The sequence below is a fragment of the Pteropus vampyrus genome, unplaced genomic scaffold (assembly GCF_000151845.1).
Source record: "Pteropus vampyrus isolate Shadow unplaced genomic scaffold, Pvam_2.0 Scaffold56, whole genome shotgun sequence".
NCBI classification, from domain to species: domain Eukaryota; kingdom Metazoa; phylum Chordata; class Mammalia; order Chiroptera; family Pteropodidae; genus Pteropus; species Pteropus vampyrus.
In genome coordinates, this window is record NW_011888837.1 from 6,441,906 (window position 1) to 6,465,947 (window position 24,042).

The 24,042-nt window shown below is 32.4% G+C and overlaps 1 protein-coding gene across 2 annotated transcripts in view; it reads left to right on the forward strand.

The window, feature by feature from the left end:
- The window catches only part of BMP2K (BMP2 inducible kinase), a 114,611-nt gene that overhangs the window by 57,234 nt on the left and 33,335 nt on the right, over positions 1–24,042 (forward strand). For both annotated transcript variants that reach the window (XM_023530889.1, XM_023530890.1), the window contains exons 6-10: positions 1,313–1,394; positions 4,917–5,049; positions 14,132–14,235; positions 16,104–16,183; positions 20,486–20,646. In XM_023530889.1, coding sequence (XP_023386657.1) covers positions 1,313–1,394; positions 4,917–5,049; positions 14,132–14,235; positions 16,104–16,183; positions 20,486–20,646 — 560 coding nt within the window. The remainder of the gene's footprint in view (positions 1–1,312; positions 1,395–4,916; positions 5,050–14,131; positions 14,236–16,103; positions 16,184–20,485; positions 20,647–24,042) is intronic.

Below are 24,042 nucleotides of genomic sequence, written 5' to 3' on the forward strand. Positions count from 1 at the left end.
AAACACTATGGATTTTAGAGTACATATTCTACTTGGAACACTTAGCCTGTGATGATTATGTTAGATTCCATAAAAAGAAACTCCTTAGTAAACATATAAATATCCTGAGGAATTCAGGAACAATAAATTATTGAGTTGGCTTCTTGGGAATATACTTTTTTAAAAAATGATTGTATTGTGGTATTTAATGGCTGCTATAGGATTCTGCTCAAGCATCTCTGACTTGCCTGAACTTTTATCTCTTGCTGGGAGATCTGAAGTATAGTTAAGTTTCAGTGAATTTTGCATTTGTGATGAACTCAAGCTGTGAAGGGTTTTTCTGCCCTTTGGCCCAATTGAGGAGTAAATGGTCTAACCATTTATTCAATTTTCAGATATTTTGTCAAGGCCTACAGTGTGGTGGACATGGTTATTGGTGCTGCAGTTTAGCAGTGAACAAAAGTTCTGCCCTCATGGCAGTTTATATTCCTGGTTTCTTAGATTGCTACTCTGTAGTAGTATCATTCATTATATCCCACAAATCAGGGTAGTTGGAAGAAGTAAGGTGGTAGAATGTTAGCCTTTAAGGTACTTCATGTAAAATAAAATGTATAAACACTCAAAATGAATTTTAAATTATGCCGTGATAGAGGAAGTCCTTCTGTATCTTGATCCTTTCTGCCATGAAATTAAACACTGTTTCATTAAAATATTTTGTTCATAATGTATTTGGGGTTTTTATAGTGATAAACATTTATTCACAGTATCTTGTAACTCCAAATAGCTTATGATGGTGGTCAGTATTAGAATTGTACTTAGTGTAGTTAGAATTATGGCACCTAGATTATTTTTAAAACAAGTTATAAAAACAAATCTAAAGGAGATACACTGCCATGTACAAGGAAGTATGTTAGAGTCCTAAAAACAAACTCCTTAGTAAACATATAAATTAATTTTTTGAGAGGATGGAAGTTTTACTTTAAAATTGACTAAAATATTTTGATAAAGATTTTTATAGTCAAATCGTATTATTTTAAATAAATTCAAGTAAAACTGTTTCCAATACATTGTCTTTATTTAAGATTTTTCTGTTAAAGAAAATTAAGATTTTTATCATTAGAGATACTATCGCACTTGAATAAAAATGTGTATATATGCTTTGTGTTGTTTGATTTTTGATAGACTTTAATGAGCTTTTAAAAATAGTATTACTTTTCTATAATGTTAATGAACAAAAGGGTTTTTGGCGGGGGGGGGCAGTATTTTATGTTGAAACAATGTAGTGTCTGTCTTTTTAAATTATCTCCACTCCATTTCATGTATTTACTGCCAGGTATACAACTCTGTCATACAGAGCCCCTGAAATGATCAACCTTTATGGAGGGAAATCCATCACCACCAAGGCTGATATCTGGGTAAGGCCAAGAAAGGTTCATGTTTTCTCTAATCAAATTAAAAAAATATATATGATTATTTCCTCCCTGCTCCTCAAAAGGCATTTCCTAATAAGTAGAAGAGTGGTGTACAGTAGAGCTGCTTATTCAGGAGACAAAAAATATTAGAACATTTTATCTTCATAATTCTGAGATAGAAAGCTTAGGTATAAAAAGACAAATAAAGGACTTCCATATGATGTAACTTTTTACCACAGTACTTTTTAGAGTTTAGGTTATGTATGAGTGTTAACATTTTTTTGATTCAGTGGAATTTTGATTGATTACTTTATGGAAAAGCTGGACATAACTCATAAGTAATTACATTTGATAATTTTCTAGAGTATTGTAGGATCTTTTCAATGGAAGTTACATGAGTAACACTTTTTTCCTAATTCTAAACATGCCATTGACTAACTTCTGTATATTGAAATTCTGTATCATTTAGCATATATACCTGTATTGAATTATTGAGACAGATTGTATTTCTGTATAGTTGAACTTTATGCTAGAACGTCAGTACCTCTTTAGAATTTATTTCATAAATAAAATATATTTGGCTATATTTACTAAACTGCAGGAAAGTATTTTAAATTTGAATTCATTTAAATTCAACCAATATTTAGCTATATATATACTGCTATGTGAGGGATAGAGGAAAAAATTCCTTTGGAAATACTTGTAGACTTTACAAGAAAAATCATGTTTACTTTGTTTTTAAAACAACGTTCAGAAAGCAGTCTAGCATAATTCGTGAAACCAAATGAATATCTCCTTGGTTCCCTTTTCCTGGCCTCCTCCTATAAAGGTTGGGATACTCCCAAATTCCTGCAAGGTTATAAAAAAAAGATATCTTTGATATCTTTTCATCTGTCTACATAATATATACTTTTTCACCAAACAGTAGTCCTTAAATCTTGTGGTTCAGTTTTTAACCATATACATAATTAAATCAAACCATGAATAAGTTTAATTTAGCTTTTATAACTCAGATTCAGTTTGTTTTTCTCAGCATTAACATTTGACTCATCAAATGGCTTATAGTATAACACAGAAAGCAAATTCAGTTGGATCTTAATTTATAAAATGAAGGTATTAGAAGAGATGGTTGTTGAAGTCTTTTCTGGCCTATTTTTTGACTGCTTTTGAAATTTAAATTACCTAAAAAAATATTTCAACAGCAGATGAAACAACAGACAACTTAGCTCAACTACTGCTTTGAAATCATCAAAGGTTGATTTAAGAAAAAATTAGTCTCTAAGCACATGATTGTTATCCAGTATTTTAACAAAAAGAAGAGAGAATCTTTTTGTTCATTTTTCATGATCTTAGTAAGCATCACAAGCAGCATATTAATTTGTCTGTGATACATTTTATACCATTTATAGATTAGTATATGGGATAGTATTTCTATAATGGATAGCTAAGTATAGCTGTGGGATTACAGATACTCAAAGATAAAATAAGAAGCAAAAAAGAATCAGAAAACAATCTATGTTTATATGCTTGACAGAGATGATGCCATTTTTATCTTTGCTCAGGTAAAACAAGTACGCTATAACATTTCAGGTGTGAATTCTAGAATATCCAGAAAAATATTTAATTCATATTGGTCAAGAATTATATTTCTGGTCCTGTTTCAGGATAGTACTGATTCTGAGAGTTGTGATGTTGAAATTATTCATTTAGCACTTTTTATTTGGATGAGATTTGTTTTTTTTTTATTTTTATTTTTGCTTGAAAGCTTTCATTGTAGGTTATTTTTACCCTGAGATCTGTGATGTTGATTTTATTAAGCATTAGGAAATTCACTTGAGAGGTGTTTTATGTTACTTTTTAATGAAGAAAACGGAAGATGGTGATAGCCTTCAAAATCAGGTCATTTGTTTCCTTCTGTTTTTTGAACAATTCTCATTGTATCAAATGGATAAAGAGGGAAATGCCTTTGGTGTGAAAAAAAAATTAGGACACCTCATTGTGTTCACAATGTGTGAGTATTTCAGATTTATGTTTTTTAAGTATACTGACATTGCTGTCTAAAATTGTTATCTGGAAACTCCTGCAACATTTACTTTAACATAGACACATTATGAAAGATATGATTGACAAAATAAAACTGGGGCTAAAATGCAGATCTCTTTTTGCCTAGACTTTTTGGGTAGGAGAATGATGTATTAATGCAGATAAAATACACCATTAATAGTATTTTTTTAGTGTTGTTAAGGGAGCCTTATGCTCAATTTACTGCATACATACTGAAAATATCTTCCTTATTAGAACAAAGCTTCATAAATTTTTTAAGCCACATTGAACTGGTTATTTCTATTCAATCTTTACAGTTTTGTTAGTCATATAATAAATAACCCAGTAATGTCTTTGAATGAATATATTGAAATTTCTAGAGCCTTTAAAATTTTTTCAGTGGAAAACTGTTATAATATTGAAAATAATGTTTAGTAAATTAATATTGTTGAAATCACACAGTTGTTTCTGTGTATTGTGATCTTTATAGTAGCTACACTTAGTATATTTATTTATTAGTTGCGTTTGCTAAGTTGATATGTGGAGAAGATTCAACAAAGGAAAGCTGATTTGCTATTGGATATTGGATAATTTTATACAATCTGCTTAGAATTAGAAATTCCCCTTATACTGTTAAAGCTTGTAGGCAACACTTCCTGTGACAACATAATGATTTCTTGAGCCTGAAAATCACATTTTATTACTGCTTTTCAGGTTAGAGCTGTTAGCAGTTTAGCGAGAAAATTATGTTTTGGTGTGTTTTGTCTTCATTGTCAGCAAGCAGATTGACTGGTGCTGTGATTTCTGTTAAGCTATGCAAGTAAGGCAGACAGAGCCCTTCTTTTTTGAATTTTAATATAGATTACCCAGATACAAATATGATTAGTATAATATAGAACAAAAATCATAAGATTACACACAGAAATAGAAGACTAACTTTTATAGTACGAAATAATGGCATGTACTTAGTGAATGACTAGTAAAAAAGTATTGATAAATTTAACTGTGCTGGCTAACTCATATTTGGAATCCCAGGATTTTAAAACATGTTTTATAGTTAATTTTTAAAAAATGCTGCTAGAAGGAGCCTTGAGCTTACTTTGATGGTTATATGCTAATTATGTACTAAACATATTTTCCTTGTGTAAGAAATGAAAGAAATAATTTTCCAAAAGAGACTAACCACTTCTAATTTTAGTTACATCATTTATATCATTATCTAGAGTTTTATAACATTAATTCAGCCAAGTAGCCACAAATGTGGTAAAAAAAAAAAAATACAGAAATGATACAGTTAAATGTCTTCTTAAAATTTAAACACATAAATTTGTTTAAGAAGTAATTTGTGAACAGATTGATTCAGTATAGAAACATTAGGCATTTAAAAAATAACATTTAGTTTTCGATTTAGTGCTATTTTTATGTCTTCTGGTTAAGTTGATTACTTGATCTCTGATGATATTATGCTTCTTTGTTTTACAGGCACTGGGATGTTTACTGTATAAACTTTGTTTCTTCACTCTTCCTTTTGGTGAGAGTCAGGTTGCTATCTGTGATGGCAACTTCACCATCCCAGACAATTCTCGTTACTCCCATAACATACATTGCTTAATAAGTAAGTACTTGGAAAAATTTATGAAATAATTTTAAGACACTGTAATTAGAGCCTACTATTTACATCCTTTTACCTAAATCTAGTCTTTTAATTTCATTTATTATAATTTTATGTAGCTATAGGAAAAAAAAAATTAAAAAGATATTTATGGACTTTTATAGACATGAAAACAGTGTAATTACTGATTAGTACATGGATATTTTTAAGTCCCTAGATAAGCTTTTGTAGAACACAGATTATGTAATTAAGGAAACTGGAATTTCTGGAAAAACTTACAGCATAATATTTAATTATTCAGTTTTTGTTCTTTTGAAATCCAAATATCCACATTTCTTGCTTCTTTGGATCAAAGTATTGCTAATTTTAGATCGTTGGCTTATTTAGCCACCCTTTTTAATATCCGTTCTTTACTGATTATAAAATGGTTCTCAGAAAGCAACCTTAGTATCAAAAGGGGTAGGCCTGTGGGCCCTTGATTCCAAAAGAGTACCTCACTTTTCCATCTGGCTTCCTCTAAGATATTTTTCTTCCTCTTTGATACTGTAATTTAATTTTTTACATATGTACATAGTAAAATTTCTGAAAGAGATGATTTGGGGGCAGGGGAAAGATCATCAAATAGATACTAAAATATATTAGGAAGCTGCAGTATTTAAACAGCACCTCTTAGCACTGTTTTAAAGTGTTTTTAGCATTTCTACTCTTTTTTTCTGCATTTTAAATATTCCTTGTCATAACCTCTAACCACAAAGATAAATGCAGTAGAAAAGAGGATCACTCTAAATATATTTGATGTTTTGTATGATAAAGATGACAGTTCACTTTAGTGGGGAAATTTATTAGCAATTTGTAGTCAAAAAAATCAGGCTGAATCTCTACCTTAAACTTTATGCTGAAATTTCAGATAAATCATAAGATAAAATTAAAAATAAAACACAAATGTACTCGAATAAAATAGGTGTGAATTTATTTATAACACTACAATGGGTAATCTATAAACTAGGCATTAAATCTCAGGAATTAGAAAAGATGAATCTATTTACATATAAATTTAAACCATTAAAAGTCCTCCCAAATCCTTGAACCCCAGTTTAAAATCAAATGATCAGTTGGAAAAAAAAAATCTTACACATTTGACAAATGGGTAACTTTTCTCTCTTATAAGGCTCATGTAAATCAAAGAGAAAAGGGAAGCACTCCAAAAGAAAAATGGTCAACAGAAAATGGAGCTTAAAGGGCTACCTAACCTCACTTTGCAGAATTATTATGTAAAGCACACTTTTTATTTCTGTAATGTGGATTTGTTCAGTGTTAGAAATTGGAGAATTATGTCAGTTAAATACAGAAATTACATTGTCTTATGTGGGATAATAATAAATATGAGTGCCTGTACCTGGGGTTTTCTTCCCAGAGAGATTTACCACTCAGTTTTGTGTGGCTCTCTGCTAATGGTGACCCCTTGAATAGCAGCTCCTCTGGCCCATAGTTCTCCTTCACTAGTTGAGCACTTCTAGCCTTGTTTTCATATCCTTGTGCAGCTTCCAGCCAGGTTAAACTACCTGCCTGGGCAGTCTAAGTTGTCTTCCCAGATACCAGTTAATGTTTTGTAAGCACTCTGGTGACAAATTTGTATAGTTTTTCAGTGGTCTGTCACAAATCTATTTTTCCCATTAGCCCTGTTATTTTTAGCCCACCATTTTGCAGAATGTGGATTTTTTAAAAAGAGCAAACATGCTTTTTAGTGTATATTTGAATAAGCATTAGACTCTGTCATTGTCCAAAAATTAGGGCATCAAAAGCATGAAAGAACTAATTGGAATGCTCAAAGAATAAGTAGAGGAATTTACTTTGGCTGTTGCATGTTCTAGCTAACTGAAGTTTAACTTTTCATTGAAGCCCTTGTTGTAAGTCATTGCAACTGTGACACTGTTTTGTTCCTAAGTATAATGTTTTAATCACAATTGAACTGAGGATTTTATTGGAGATCTTGCACTATCTTAGAAACACTAATTATTCTCAGCGGATGATACTGTATGAGAGACTGAACAATATATACCCTTATTTGTGATTTAATTTGCTTAAAGTAATAAGATCTTATTTTGTTATGGTAGGTTTGGTGTTTTTTTTTTCTTCTCTGTGTATGTGTGGTGTGTGAGTATGTGTTTGTGTGTCATGGCAAGGTGGAGAAGCTAAACACTTGATAACTTTTGGATAAAATTGGGCTTTAGTTAATTGAGACTTTACTGTGCAACATATACTTCCTTTATTTGTCAATAAATGTACAGATTTTAGTTTTTATCTGTGTCAGTATAAATTTGGTCATGTATTAATGTTTTTGAACTTATTTCTGAGAGCTAGGCAGAAATTTTTAAAAACATCGAATAAAAAGTATACGAGTAAATGTATTTATCTCCTCTCAAAGAATTTTTATGGACTTTACTTTTTAAATATTGTCTTCAGTAGTAAAAGCTTAAAGTAGAGATTTTTAAAACCAGAACATACTTATCTACAAAGTGTAATGTTTTTAGGAAACATTTAGATTATTTGCAGTTCTGTCCTTTATATTTTCACATTACTTTGCCTGTTTCCTACCATCCTATTTAGGTTTTTCTTTCTGCTTTTATAATAAGTAATTAGTGATTTACATTTTTTTGAAGTAAATCCTACATTCACAAAACCAGGAATTGCCTAGTTGTGCTTATAGTTTTTGAAAGTGAAACTTTTTACTGCCAATTGTCTATGCAATGTAGTTGGTTCCACTTATTATTATAAGATAATATCTTTTTTGTATTGATAGTTTTACTAATTCTAGTTGCATCTATTTTATATGGTCAGGATGTTTGAAAATGAAGTAGCCATGCCTAATCTTTGTTAAAACTGTATGGTTTGCGGTTATGTAATATTTAAATATACTTTTGATTATCACTATTTGGTCAAGGGTAATAATTATTATTATCTTCTATCCATAAAGCTCTGTTTAGCTATTAATTTCATTATACTTTTCTGCAGACTTTTCTTACAATTAGCTGGGTCAGTTATTTAGAATTTTTCTTCTTCTGTTAACTTTTTCAGTAGACAAGCGATAGAGGTAGATTGGGGGATGAGGAGAGAAACACTTTCCATTTATGAATCTAAGCGTCGAAAAGGACTTAGAGACCATTTAGAGGAGAATGAGAAGCAAAACTAAAGGAATTGCTGAATAGTTACGATGAGTGAACACAAGGCTGGTTGGCTCACTTTTTTTTTTTAGCTTCAGTTAGAGTGGTTAAGGAAGTACATGATGGAAATTAAGAACAAGGCCTGTGAAGCCAAAGGGCCACTACCACTTATTTGGTATAGAACATTGGGCACCTCCATTTAACTCAATCTCATTTCTAAAATGATCATATTAAGAGAATGTACTACTTAGAGTTATTGTGAAAACTGAATTATGAAAAGTGCTTCTTAGCATGTGTAAAGAGATGGCCTTTAATGCTATCATCATGACTGCTGTGATCACTACCACTACTGCTACTACTGGTATCTATTATAATTCTTCCAGAAGAATTCTTCTGGGTAAAGATCAGGGCATCTGCTGTCAGATACGCATTAGGATATACTTTCCCTGCAGAGATTTCTTTGGATAATTTGAAGCAGAACTTGGGTTTGCAGGTTAATTGTGGATCTCCCAAAGCTTTACCAATAAGTTATCATATATTCCAGAATATACCGTTAAATGTTACTAATTATTTTTCTCACCTCTTACTTTGTGCAGTGATGTAGTGGATCATAATGATCAGGAGGTGAACAGGAGGGAAAGCTTTGTGGGTTTTTTCGTTGGGTTTTTTGCTTTTGGTGCTCACTTATTGTTGCTTTACAGTTCTGTATCTTAGCTCTTAGCAGCTTATCTGTTTGGTTTAAATTTATTTATTTTATAATCGATATATAACATTTTGTTAATTCTAGGTATATAATATGATTTGATGTATGTGTATATTGTGAAATGACCACCACAGTGAGTCTAGTTAACATCCATCACCTCACATAGTTACACATTTTTTCCCTTATTTTGAGACCTTTTAAGATCTACTCTCTTAGCAGCTTTCATATGTACAGTACCGTATTGTTAACTGTAGTCACCATGCTGTACATTACATCCCCAGGACTATTTATTTTGTAACTGGAAGTTTGTATCTTCACTCACATTGCCCACATTCCAGCCCCCACCTCTGGCAACCACCAATCTGCTCTGTATCTATGAGTTTGGCTTTTTTTTTTTTTTTTTAAACAGATCCCACATATAAATGTATTTGTCTTTCCTTTGTCTGACTTAGCATAATGCCCTCAGATCCATTCATGTTGTCTCGAATGGCAAGATTTCCTTCTTTCTAATGGCTGAGTAATAATAGTCTTTTCTCTCCCCCCACCCCGCCCCTTTCTCTCTCTCTCTTTCTGTGTATCACATTTTCTTTATCCATTCATCCTTTAATGGACATTTAGGTTGCTTCCATGTCTTGACCATTGTAAATAATGCTTCAGTGAACATGGGGGTGCAGATATCTTTTCTAGTTAGTGTTTCTGTTTCCTTCTAATACATAACCAGAAATAGAATTGATAGATTATATATTTGTTCTATTTTTAACTTTTTGAAGGGCTTCCATCCTGCTTAAGATAGGATTTCTTTGGAGGTTTTCAGTCAATGGCTCCGGGAGATGTAGAGAAAGGGCTCTGATCAATAACTTTTAGGAACAGCGACCAGAATTATCCCAAGTAAACTATGCCGGCATATTTATAGTGCCACTTAATGTTTTAGTTATGATTTGAACACATTTATTATGGCTATTAATTAGTAGTTTGCAGTAGTAGTCCACAGAATAAGGTATTTAAGACATATATACCTAACATGTAAGTTTCTTTAATAATCTCCATAGGTTAACAGATAAAAATAAGTTAATGCTTGATGTATTTGCAGTTGCAAAATTAGAGTGGGTGTTTCTCTTTTCAGGTAAATTACTTGCAATTGGACGTCTGTGGCAGAGAAAAAAATGTCTTTTTGGAAAGAAAAAATTAAATTTTAAGCAGGAACATTCTTTAGAGGCTTTAGATTTTCCCATTAAATTCGCCGAGCTGTTAGATTAAAGATGATGATTTAACTTTTACTTTGGCCCAGGCATGAATCCATCGTTCTGTGTAACTGAATGGGAACTCCTTTATTTAATTTTTGGCTTGAGCCCTTGATTAAACCATAATTTAACTTGGCCACTGCTGCAGCAGCAGCAGCTCCTTCAGCTGCTCTTTTTGTTGGAGCATGCATGGATGTCGTACTTTACTATGCAAAATTAGTACAAACGTAATTAATTCAACTGCCTTGGATAAGTGTTTTTTAATCAGATATGTCTTTGACATCAGTTGGAAATACTATGGTGGTTTAATCACATACCAGCTCTCATGCTGAGACTATTTTGTGTTCTCGGGTTGTATTAATATTTGCGTAAATAGAAAGATTCACCCAATTAAGAGCAACAAAGAAGTAGTCTTTTATCTATGTGGATAACTTTTTAAATGTTGATTTTATATTTGCAGTAGAATCAGGGACAGTGGAAATGGTCCCATGATGGTTCACATGATCATTTTAAGTTGAGTAAACAAGGATGTTTTCTAGCTTCTCTGCATTTTTTTTTTTAATTTAATCTCTTAGATAAACTGGACACAGGTGCTCCTTAATTTATTTGTTCCCCTCAAGAGCACATTTTTGTAGTTGATAACAGTTTTATTGTCATGAAGTAGGGGTTAATAAATACTACAGTTGAGGTTCAATTGTGAGAGAAAAATGACTTTGGATCTACTACTTATAAAACTGAAGCTGTTGTTCTTTGTAGAAAGGCCTCAATGTTTAGCTAGATTAGAGCTGATACTTTTGCACTTCAGATTCTGTCATTCAGTAGTCTAGGAGTATATTTTGCAACCCATTCTTTTGGATAGTTTAGGAAATTATGTCATTTAATTTAAATGCTTAAAGATGCCTTATTGAGTTTATTTCCTTTTTCTTTTTATTTTTCAATTAGAGTTGACATTCAATATAATTTTATATTAGTCTTTTTTCTTTTTTAATGGCTGATAATATCCAATATAAAAATATTCGGAGATAAAAATGTAGCCATGTTTTTCTACTTATGGGTTTCAACCTCTTCATACTTTGAATTTAGAACCAAATCAGAGATGGGGTATGGGAGATTGTCAGGTAAAACTATAAACTGATAAAGTAGATTGCAGAATGAAATTTAGATATGATGCCAAGTGGGCCTTTTAATCTGTAGTCAGCCCCCAGGTTTATTTACACCCCGTCATAGGCAATGCTGGAAAACCTTAGACTTCTTCCACAGAAGTAGGCCACTTGCAAAACTTGGTTTTGCAGAGAACATATATGTCCTGAGGGCAAACTGTTCTGAAAGAAAAAGCAGAGATGGGCCTGTGTGGGTGCTTATTCCTTTTTAACCCCTAGTCTAACAATTAGATAAATTGCTGTCTTTCTGTTGGAGGGGAGTGAGTTATAGTAATAGAGGTCACTAGCACAATGGTTTTCAAACTGTTCACTTGCGATCCACAGTAATGATCTGGCACGCACGTGTACGTGCATGCATGAAACATTTCACGAGACATTGCTTATACTTACCACATTAATGCATTCTGATGTATTTTGTTTTACTTATTAAAATAAATGCTAGACGTTTTAAACTGATTTTATGTTACATAAATGGGATCGGTACAGTTAGACAAACTGGCTCTTGCGAATGTATTCCCACATGGAAACAAGCCAGGGGAGTTGGAGTTCCTTTTGTTTCCTTATAAGGTGATAGCATATCTCCCCACAGCCTGGCTACCTAATCATTAGAGGATGTTATGCTATGCTTAACTTGAGAGATAAAATTACCTGTACAGGTATTGGTTAGAGAATATAAAATGTCAAATTTATTTATTACCTCCCAATGCTTCTCATCTATTGTGAAAGAAAAAAACGTGTAGAATTGCCTGAAGGATCATTTTCTTTCTGTCTAGCTACTTAAAGTTTTTCCTAGCTTAAACTAGTCCAGAGAGTATTTTCTCATACTGTACTGTTCTCTACCCCTATAGAATTTGTTCTACTGAACTGCATTTAGGTGTTATGTCACTGGTCCACATGGAAGGAGGAGAGTGTAAGACATTACCCTGTGTCACTCATTGCAGTTCTTTACAGATAGTATTCACTCAGTGTGAGCCATCTTTAGAAAGACTCAAAGGAGAATTTACTCTTTGCTTTTGGTATCAGGAATAGTGCTTTTTCTTAGCACCTGTTTTATTTTTGTGTTAAAAACTGTGATTCCTGTAATGGATCATGTTGCCCTATTTGTTGTCTACAGCTAGAAAGTAGAGACTAAATTTGCGGTCTACATTTATAAGACCAAATAATATGCAATTTCTTTACTGACATCCTGGTTTGTTGATGTTGTTGTTCTTTTAGCTGTTACTTTTCCATTAGTTTTAATATTGTCATATATTCAAAAAATTTTATAGTTTGTATTCTACTTCAAGTCCTTTATAGGAATAAATATGTATAACTAGTTATTCTTGAAATTAGATTTTAAAAGCCAAATAAACTGAATCGTTAGAAGAGAAAAATAGAATCTTAAGTTTGTGAGTTTGCTGGGGGTTTTTTGTAATTTCTTTGGTTTTAAAAATTATTTGAATAAGTATTGTTAAAATTCTATTAAAATTTATCCCATGTCATGGACTGTTGTTACTTTTAAAACATTTAATATCTGTTGATATCAAAATAAAATATGATTTTGGAGGATAAAATAAACCTTGTAGATTCCTCAAATCTTTTCCGACATGAAGTTGAATATAAGCTAATAAATATTCTACTTAAATGTTTTTAGATATTTCCATCAAACAGTAGTGACAAAATGGTAAATCATTTCACAAGTTATGTATGTTAGCCTTTTTAAGTACATAAAATCAAGTTACATGTAGAATATTTTAAGAAACAGAGTTCATAATTTCTCAAATAAATTTTTGCTGTGTTTGTGCTGTCACTCGCCTAACAACTGTGTTTTTAAACAAAATAAGTTTATCATGCTGTTGGAGATGTATTATACATTGTTTAAAAATTACTTAAATTTGAAAGGAAGATTTGATTCATTTTGACTTATAATTTTAATTTAGCTATTTATATAGTTTGATCTTTCTATGTAATTTATCAGCAAATTTCAGAATATTACCTAATTAAAGCTGTAAATCTTACATTTCAAATATGTTTAAAAAATGATTTGAAAATTGTAAGATCTTAAGAGTTAATCAGTGAATCAGAGTTAGAACATGGAGATGTCTTAACAAAATATGAATTTTGTAGTTATAGAATTGAGTATAAAACTTCTGAAATTGTAAATTAATAAGTCACTCAAGAAATAGATAAATGGTATTGGTCATTTTGGTTAGGAAAAAGGTCCAGCATTTCAAGCAATGCTGTAAAGTTAGTGTGAAATCTGTTCATAATAGAGCCATAAAATTCATCTCATACTTATGAACAGGTATGTGTAACATGTTAAATATAGAACTATACTGAATACTGTTAGCATCAGTATGGAAAGAAAGAATGTTTTTGGAAATCTATACTGTCAACCCTGTATTACTTTGTTAAATAGATTATAATGCACACAATTTAGTCTTTTCTCAATGATTCAAGGTCACTTAAAAATTAGTAGAGGTATTTTAGACAGTAATGAAATTAAGGACTCCTGCTATGGCCCTGGAACCATCATAAATGATTCCTTAGTGTTCACTAAAGTCACTTTTTGTTTTGTGTCACTTTCTCAGAAGAATATTCATATTCGTTAATGAATACTTCTGGTGCAGAGCTTTTCTGTGACTGATTCGTCTTTAGCTTGGGAGAATGCTTTAAGTTCATGTATAAATAACAATTTCTATGTTTTCTAATAAACATCAACAAAATTGATAGGAATCATCACTGATCTTAGAATGGAAACATATATATAATCCTTTTAATGTGCTCCTAGATAGCTTCTGGGTTCCGTGAAACTTCCTAACATTTTATCTGTTCTTGTAGGGTTCATGCTTGAACCAGATCCAGAGCGTAGACCTGATATATTTCAAGTGTCCTATTTTGCATTTAAATTTGCCAAAAAGGATTGTCCAGTCTCCAATATCAATGTAAGTAGTTTCTTAAGTGAGATATGAATTTAAAATTCATTTTATTACATACAGATAAATGCGTGCGTGCGCGCGCGCACACACACACACACACACACACACACTTACTTTCAGAGTTACTTGTTTCATGACTGTTACATGACACATGGCCTAATAGTGTGTTTGTGTTAGTATTTTTGATATAAAGCCACAGCTGCCAAACTGCACTGAAGTGCCCTGGGGAGCTGCAGTAAACTTGGGGGCACTGCGTGATATTTTGCATGTTTGAAAGAAACACAATGACATCTGTCTGACACAGCACAAACAATAATTATTAAGTTGTTTGGGCAAAACTATTAAAAAAGAATAGGACTGTTAGATTTTTTTTGGTGGAGGGAGCTAGGGGTATCATGAAAAATTACTGAGACACTGAGCACTCTGTATACTGAGAAAGTTTGATTACTTTTGATGTGAAGAGCATAGGCATTGGAAACAGAGAGACCTGGGTTCAATTCTGTTTTTATCAGTAACTGATTTTGTATACAGTCATCCCACAGTATCAGCTAGAGATTGATTCCAAGACCCCGATCTGCCCCCCACAGATATCAAAATCTGTAGATGCTCAAGTCCCTTGTATAATATGGCATAGTATGTGCATATAACCTATGCACATCTTCCTGTATACTTTAAATCATCTCTAGATTACATGTAATACCCACTACAATGCATTGTTTAAGGAATAATGACAAGAAAATAATGTCTGTACATGTTAGTACACATGCAACCACTGTAGGCCTAACTACATACAAGTCGGCAACAACATAACATTTTTTTCCAAATAACATTTCTGATCCAAGTTTCGTTGAACCCACGAATGTTAAACTTGCAGATATGGAGGGCCATATTGATTGAGAAGTTATTTAATGTTCTTTTTTTTTTTTCTGTAAAACAAATTATAAGGACTACAAATAATAAATGTAAAACCCAATACCTAGTCCATGGAAGGTGCTGAGTTGGTAATAGCTAATGTCATTCAAAGGCTTTGAATTATATTCAGTGTCTGCACGCTACTTAAGTACATCAACTTAACTGTATGGCATGTCTCTGCTAATTTTGAAGGTCCAGAATCATCACTAATTTCAAGCCATTTTCAACTTTGTAAAGATCATTCTTGCTTCACTTGTTCTTATAGGCTTTCCTTTGTATATCACATAATCCACCCCACTAAGAAAAAGAAGGAAGGAAGTTTTCTTTTTTGTTTTCTGAAGTCCTTACTATGTCAGTGTACTGTATTCTTTGCTGAAACTGAAAGCCATGCAGTTCTAACATTCTAGTAATGAAAGTAGCTATGACATTAGACTGTCATGATTTTTAGCTTTTCATTCAGCAAATATTTATTGATACCTGCTATAAGCCAGACATTATATAGAGCATAAACAGAGGAGTAAAACCTCTGCTTTTGTGTTCTAGATTTTACAGGCAGTGTCATGAAAATTGTTTGCAATATGTAAACAACACTTTACCCATATGTTTGATGTTGGCTCCTTTTCTCAAAGTGTGAAAGTCATTGATTTACAAGTATAATATAATCCTTTTTTCTTAGCCAAGATTTACTCATTTGTAAAGTGGATGTAATGATATTTTTGTTTATTTTTGAAGGGTTTCTGTGGCACATGAATATGAAAGTAATATTTGTGTAACACGCAGTGATATTTTCAGATTAGATCTGGCAGATATAGATATATGTGGATAATTTGTAGGTATTTGAGGTGAAAGTAATAGTATCTCACAGACAATACTTTTTAAGTTTAAGAATATATCTGTAGCCTTTAAAGCTTTCTGCTATTAAAATGAATATTAAAATGAAAAGTTTTATTTTGTTTTTCCAGAATTCTTCTATTCCTTCAGCTCTTCCTGAACCGATGACTGCTAGTGAAGCAGCTTCTAGGAAAAGCCAAATAAAAGCCAGGTAGACAAAGTTATGCTGAAATTTGAACAGGCTTTTTAAAAAAGGAATAGTTCTTCTTTTCAGTCATAGCAAATGTAATTAATTAAATATCATCGACACTCACAAGAAATATTGTGTTCCTTACTGCATGTGGTGTAGAGTTTAGATAACAAGTACAAAATAAGCATTTTTGTATTAGAGACGGAATTTGTCAGTCTCATTTGAACAGCTCACTTTAAGAAATCAAGAAAGAATTATGTAACTAGCCAAGTCACAATGGGTCATAGGAGGTTGTCATTATTCATCACATGCCAGCTCTAATATATGAAATGTTACATTTGAGTTTAAAGCTAGTATAATTTTTTAATTTAAGGAAAGAAAAAATAGCTCTTGCAGGCAACTATTAGAGTATTCTAAATTCATAAACTATTATTTATATGCTAATATTTAGAATGTGTATTACTATGTATAATTTATAATGGATGGTTATAATGATACTACTTTTAAGACCGGTAAAGAAATAAAATGTTTTAAATCATTTTTCATAGTTATTTACTGCATTAATAACTTTGACACATAATATGTAGGTTAAGACCCGAATCTAATTAATGATTAAATTAATGACTTTTTTCCTTGCACTTTTTTGAGCTTAAAAGTTAATAAGCAGGACTATATTTTAGATGATCATATTATATATTATGCGATATCAGGTATAATGTTACATTTGGGGCGATTTCTTGGTCACAGCTTTTTTCTGTACTGTATTTTCTTCTGCGAAGAGTATTTTATTTGATATAAAATCCATAAAGTATATTTGTCCATGTACCTGTTATATGCAAGATGTAGATACTGGAAATGCAAAGAAAAAGAAGCAATGTTTATTCCCAAGGAGTTCATATCCTAATGAAGATAGACAAGTAAACAGTCCCAACCTGATAGATATCAGGCAACTCAGGAAAGGTGAGGAGCAGAGTAAACAGGAGCGCAGAAAGAATTCTTTCCTTAGAGTGCGGGGGCTGAGCTGTTGTTTGAAGGAGAAACAGTCCATCACCTGGAATGATGGGGTGTGAAACTATAGCAGGCACGTGCTTAAGGCAAGAATGGCCTTTGCAAGACTGGAGCATAAGGGACACTTACAGGAGTGGTGGGAAGTGAAGCTGAAGAGGTAGGTAAATGCCAGTCAAGAGCAACTTTGTTTATGTGTCATGTTGAGAAATTTGGCCTTTGGCATTTAGGCCAGTGAATTTTCAGTCTTGCAGTCAGTTCTATTTTGGACTTGGTTGTGAGATGTGTTATAAATAATCTATTATTTATAAATTGTTAAAATATCATTTGGGAATGACTTAGTTTTTAAAAAAATATGGCATCACTCTAAAAATATTTCTTCATTCACTTGAATTTTAAAATACTCTTGAATAAGGAACAAAGGAGTAAAGTTACATCTGACTTGCAGGAATCCAGCATAACCAGCAGTCTCTCCTATCTATGACCTTGATGTAGTTAGCAACTGCTGTTATAGTTGAGTGGTAGTTATGAAGTATTATAGAATTGTCAGCTGAATTTTATTGTTACTTTTTTTAAATGATTATTTTGTCAGTGATTAAATCTTTAAGAAGGTAGATAAAGATTAAAAAAGCATGAGTCAACTGAATAAGAATGCTTTATCTTTTTACGATGATACAAGTTATAGCTATACAGTTATAAGCATATGAAATAGTTAACACAGCTAAAATTCAGTGCTATTCATAGTATGTTAAAATCTATACACATGCATATAAAAAGTAAGATTCATTGGTGTTAATTAGTCAATAATTTAAGTTTATTTTATATTGATAATAACAGTAAAGAACTTGAAAAAAATGTAAATGTGTATAAAACCTAATAATAAAGAATTGTTAGTCTTTTTTCCATGTAAAAGGCATATTTCTATGGGGATGGAGGGGTGTTGGAGAAATCTTTATTTTTTATTTTATTTTCCCCCCTCTTTAATTCCCTTCTCCCCACTTCTACCCCTGATCTGCTGCTGGCTCCTCTTAAAAACTGTATCTCTGAAGGCGTAGAGCATCTCCTTTCACGTGCTCATGGCACATACCTGGAGTCTGGTCCGTGGCTCCACCTGGGGTGCGAACCCAGGACTTTCTGCATGTAAAGCAGACATGCTAAACACTACACTATAGAGCCACACCCTGGAGAAATCTTTAAATAGCTATTACCATTATTTACATGTTTTAAAGCTTTTATGAATGTTATCCATCTGCCTTGCCTTCAGTCTGTGGCACTTTTTTGCTTTACTTCTGAAAAGCCTAAAAATCTGCATCTGCCCTTGGAATTGTTAAAAACGTAAAACTTATGTAACACAGCTGAAAGGTGGAAAGGCTGAGAATCACTGTACTGGCACAGGAAAACACTGAAGGATTTTAAGAGTTGAGAGAGAGGGTCTGTGTTAATTAAGATTGGTCAGGTGATAGGAAGGAGAAGAAGGGAAGCAGAGAAAACAGTTCTGTGTCTGTTTCAATACTGCAGAGGAGGCTGTGCAGCAGCGTTGATAGCAGTAATTACTCAGTCTTTTATTTCAGTCAAGTTTGTATCTTCACTTTGCCTACTCTGTCCAGGCATTTTCTTCCCATTTCTTCATACAGAATGCTTAGTTTCTTTTCACTGCCTAGTGAAATCACTCACACACACACACACACACAATTTTATCTCCAGTTTTCTGCCTGATACCTTCACTAACCAGTTTAAGTTAAAGGTAGAATTACTCCTCCATGAAACTCTTGACAGTACTAGATTGGCACTGATTATTTTTGCCATATTATATTCTATTTTCATGAACATGTTTCATCTCTCCCTAGGTACATTGTAAAGTCTTTGAAGACGGGGTATTGTGCCATGTTTTCTGGATATTTTCTGGATATTGTTTGTTAGATATTGGCACATTGCTACAATAAATTAAGAAACATTAGACTAAAAAAAGTCTGCAGAGCTTTAATATGTTTTTCAGAGGTTTGTTATACTCATGTGTGTTATGAATCTCTATAGAGAGTGATTTAGAACAAGAACAAAGCAGAGTGAGATCTGGCCTATACTACCCACTTAATAAAGAGTGGATAGACAAATAGAAAGATTGTATACACTATTTCCTCCAAATTACTTGAGCATACAGAGTATAGTATTGGTTTTAGTGCTACATCCATAATTTGAACTCAAGAAATATTTGATTATTAAAATGAAATCTGGTTGGTTATATGTATACATGATCTTTTATTGCCTTTTAGTTCAATTTTCATATGACTTGTACCATTCCCATGCCATCTAAAACATAAATGTTATATTTAGAAAATAGCACACATGCAATGTATTTCTCTGATTTTCTGGATTTCACGTCCTTTCTCAGAAAGATAGTTGTGAACAGGGCTCCCTCTTGTGGTACATACAGATATAAGAAAGACCTGTGGATTGGTGCAGTTACAGATGTGCACTCAATAAATCATATGTATGCAAAAATTTTAAGTATTAAATCATTTGAAAATATGCTCAGGAAATGTGAGATTTTATTGCAGTCATGTTGAAAAGGTAACATGTGACTCTTACTTGAGTTTTTGTACTGAATTTATAGAAAGCAAAGTTAGTAAATATATGTTAAAGATTTTTCTTGGGTGTTTTTAACGAAGGAGAACAAATATCTATGTCTTCTCAAATTATATTTAGTGTTTCTTGCTTTCAGAATTATACTTACCACTTGACTACTCATGTCTGTGGCCTAAACTAAGTCCTAGTGGGAAGGTTTTATATAATTTACATTCAGTGTTTTAAGTAAGGCAAAGTTAAAGATTGAAAAAGCAGAATGTAAGCAGGTAGCTTCATTTCTTAAAAGTTTTGGCTTCTTTTGTTTTACATGTTCTAGGGTGCAGTCTTTTCTTTCTTAGGCCTAGAGTCCAAGCTAAGGAAGACAGTTATTTGTTGTTTCTTATTTTCATTTCTCTAACTGATTTAGAGAGTTGGCTCTCAATTTTGTCCAAAACCTTATAACAAGGTTTCTGTTTGTTTCCTTTATTTCATCTTTTTAAGAGCAATCTTATACTCTTTGTCTGCCAGCTTCAGTGGCAGTTTATGAATAGTTTAAAGAAATCGTTAGGTTTATGTTATTTTCCTGTCTTCATTAAGTATATAATATATGAGGTTGAGATTTAGGAAGGCGCCAAGAAGACTAATATGATCATCATCATAATTAAAATACATCTGTTGAAATAGCTGCTGTATAGAACAAAGAGTAAGTTAGAAATAATGCTAATATTTGGTATGAAATGTATTTTTCTGTTGTAGAATAACTGATACCATTGGACCAACAGAAACCTCAATTGCACCAAGACAAAGACCAAAAGCCAACTCTACTACTACCACTCCCAGTGTGCTGACCATTCAAAGTTCAGCAACACCAGTTAAAGTCCCTGCTCCTGGTGAATTTGGTAACCACAGGCCGAAAGGTAATGCAGTCCTGCCAGCCTCATCCCCTTTACAGTTAATGTAGACAAACCTTTTCTGGCTTGATTTCCTAGGAGTGTAAATTACTGGCAAACTTACTATTGTGAAGTAGATAACAGCATGCTTTTAAGAAACTTTCTGTTGCAGTCTAAAACAGAACTAATATTTTCTTAAAGTTGTAGGCAAAGGTAAGTTACTGGCATATAAAAATATGATATAGAAAGCTCACAATATGCTTGTCCCTAGAGTCATCAACTAGTTTGGTTTGTGGTATTAATAAAGTTCAAGAGTATAGAAAGTTCTATATTGTATTGGAAAGGAGGAAGTTGAAACCCTAGCCTTACAAAGTTATATGTTTTTGTACTGACTCTAGAGTCTTGGCAGAGGCGTCTGTATTGGACCTTGTAGACATTACAAAATAGAAATTTGTCTTCTCATTTTGAGAAAAATCGTTTTTCTAATTTAAAATATCTCCTAAGCATTATGATATAGTGTAGAATAAAAAAAAAATTTTCCCTAAGGAAATAGTCCTAATATTAGAGAGTAAACTTGTTCTCTCAAGGGTCAGGGGTATAATCTGAAGTCCTGTTCCAAGGAAACCCTGTTTGGCACTTTATTTCATGATATATCTTTTGTTTTAAAGTTAAAATGTTTTCAATTAGGATCTTCTAATGGTTAAGATCCCACACTTTGAGGTGCGTGAACCTGGATTTATGTCCTATTTCTTCCCTTTATTAGTAATATATGTTAGGAAAATACTAATACTTATCTTATAGGATTGCTGTCAGGATTAAATGACTGCTTAATATAATCCCTGCCACGTAATATGTCCTTAAGATATGTTAACTATTAACTGCTGTTATTACTATGAAATAAAGTATATGCTCAGGGAGGATTACGTTACCTGACATATTGTTTCAAACCTGTGGTGATCAGGTACACTAGATGGAGGAGTAGGCCATGGAAGAGGGAAAATAGGAGAATTTGAAATCTTTTGTGTTCCCATTTTATCATTTCTTAACCTCACTGTTCTCTTTTATAAAATGAGAATAACAATGACTTTTCCTGTTATTAGTAAATAACAGGTGTGTGGCATCTAGGAAAATTCTGTTTCATAGTAAGCATTCAATGTTAATTACTCTTTTTTCTTCATTTTTTTGGTTTGAAGATACTATTAGTTTATCATGTATCAGTGGCCTTTAGCCAAAGACCACCAGGAACGAACTTGTATTCCTCATATATCATGGGAATCTGTGGGAGTGTCTCAGTACGATGGTATTTAAAAAGCATTATTAAGGATTTGGGCTTATTTTAAGTAGTTTTGGGGAGACTTTAAGGAGTATGGCTTTGCTTTGGATTGGAAGCTATCAGGAAGCTGGGGTATGATATCATTAGTTATCTCAGTAAATTTCATTTAGAAGGAGATAGGCTAAAGGCTCAGCTGGTAAAGAAGCAGTGGTCAGTCATCTCAGACAAGACAAAGAGAGTCTTGGTCACTTCTGTAGTTTGGACAGTGTTCTTGATTTTGTCAATGTTCAGACCTAACTATGGAGTGGCTTTGTCCTGGCTTATCATGGTCACAGTGTGGCTCTGTCTGACGTTGGTGTTTTATGAAATGGTTTATGTTCATCTGGAGAACACTAAAACCTGGCTATGAGTGTCAGGCCTGTTCCTCATGTCAGGATGACATTTCTCTTTCTTCTGTACTTCCAACTTAAGTTGGAAAAATACTACTATTTCTCCCCCATATGTGCATTTTTTACCATTTCTTCCCCCATTAAATATTATTCAAAATGTAACACATGAATATATTCTTTTAAAATATTGACATTATAGAACTATTCAGAGAAAAATGTAGAAGTCTCCCATTCCTTTATTTCCCAGAGTAAACTGGCAGCAGTTTAGTTTGCATCCTCCCAATCTTTTTTTATGTTTTTCCATATATATATATATACGCAGATACAGGTAATTCATGTTGCGTTTAACATAAACAGATTCATACTATACATAGTTCTCTGCAATGTGATCTTTTTTTTAACTTAATATATTTTGGAGAGCTTTGCATGTCAGTACATATAGATCTACTATGTAATATTTGATAGATATATGATATTTCATAGTATTACTATACCATAGCTTATATAACCATTTAAGTTATTTCCAATACTTGCTATTATTAATAATGTTGTGGCCAACATTCTTAAAACAGACTTTTGATTTACGTGTCAGGGCATTTTTTGAGGAGATATTAAAAAGTATACTAATTTAAAATTTGTTGGATACTGCCAAATTATTATACAAAAGCACTATAGAAATTTACACTACCATCAACAGTGTGAGTGCCCTTGCCAACACTTGATAGTATTGCTTTTTAAAAATGTTTTCCTATTGATAGGTAAAACTTTTTTGTTTACATTTCAATATTCCTGATTAATAGTATTCTTTCATAAGATTACTGGCTGTTTTCTGTGAATTATCTTTTGCAGGTTTTTTTGATTCTTTTTTTATTCTTTTATTTTTATGTATTGTGAATATTAGCTTTGCCAAGTAAATATTTTCTTCCAGTTTACCATTTGTTTTTAACTTTGTGAACTCACTTCTCTGAGCCTTAGTTTTATCATTTGCAAAGTGAGGAATAATAGTAGGATTTAATGATGTACTTGGAAGCATTGTTTTCATGTGGGATTGTTGTGATGTTGTTTGGGAGTTCTCTGGTGCTCTGTGGCTTGACTTGAAAACCAAGGAGCTCTATTCAACTTGATGAAACTAAAGAAAAGTCACAGTTTGTGAGGGTGAGCAGTGAGCCTCATGAGTTATTGCATGAAAATCTTTGGTTTGTGATTGGACTTGACCCCCAGCCATGAGTGTTCTCCAGCTAGACATCAGGACCCTAAAAGAAGAATGTATAGCTGAAGAGCTTAACTTTTTGATGTTCTTCCAACTGTAAAGAAAGACACTTAAAAGGTTAATGGTGGTTATGTCTGTGTGGTGGAAGTACAGTTTTAATTTTCTTTATATTTTTATAAATATTATCAGGAGTAATTAAAATGAACAAGCACTTTCTTATAATTGGAAGAATTAGAAATAGTTATAAAACTGTTGTCATAGAGGTGCTGTACTTAAGGCTTGGGGAAGTTTAAAGATATTAACACCAGTGAAAAAGAATCCTTTTCTACTTCCTTTTTTCCTCTTAGGATTGACTAGTTCATTTGAATTTGCATTAACTCATTGGAAGAGAATATAGAAATTATGGTATATTTCATTTCCTCTTTCTGATATTGTATGTGCCTTACCTTTTTCATTAATTTCAAAAGTTTATTCATAGGATTTTCTTAGGGTAAAATTTATGAAGCTTATAAGTAGGTAACCATTTAGGAGACTGTTAATAGATTAATTAC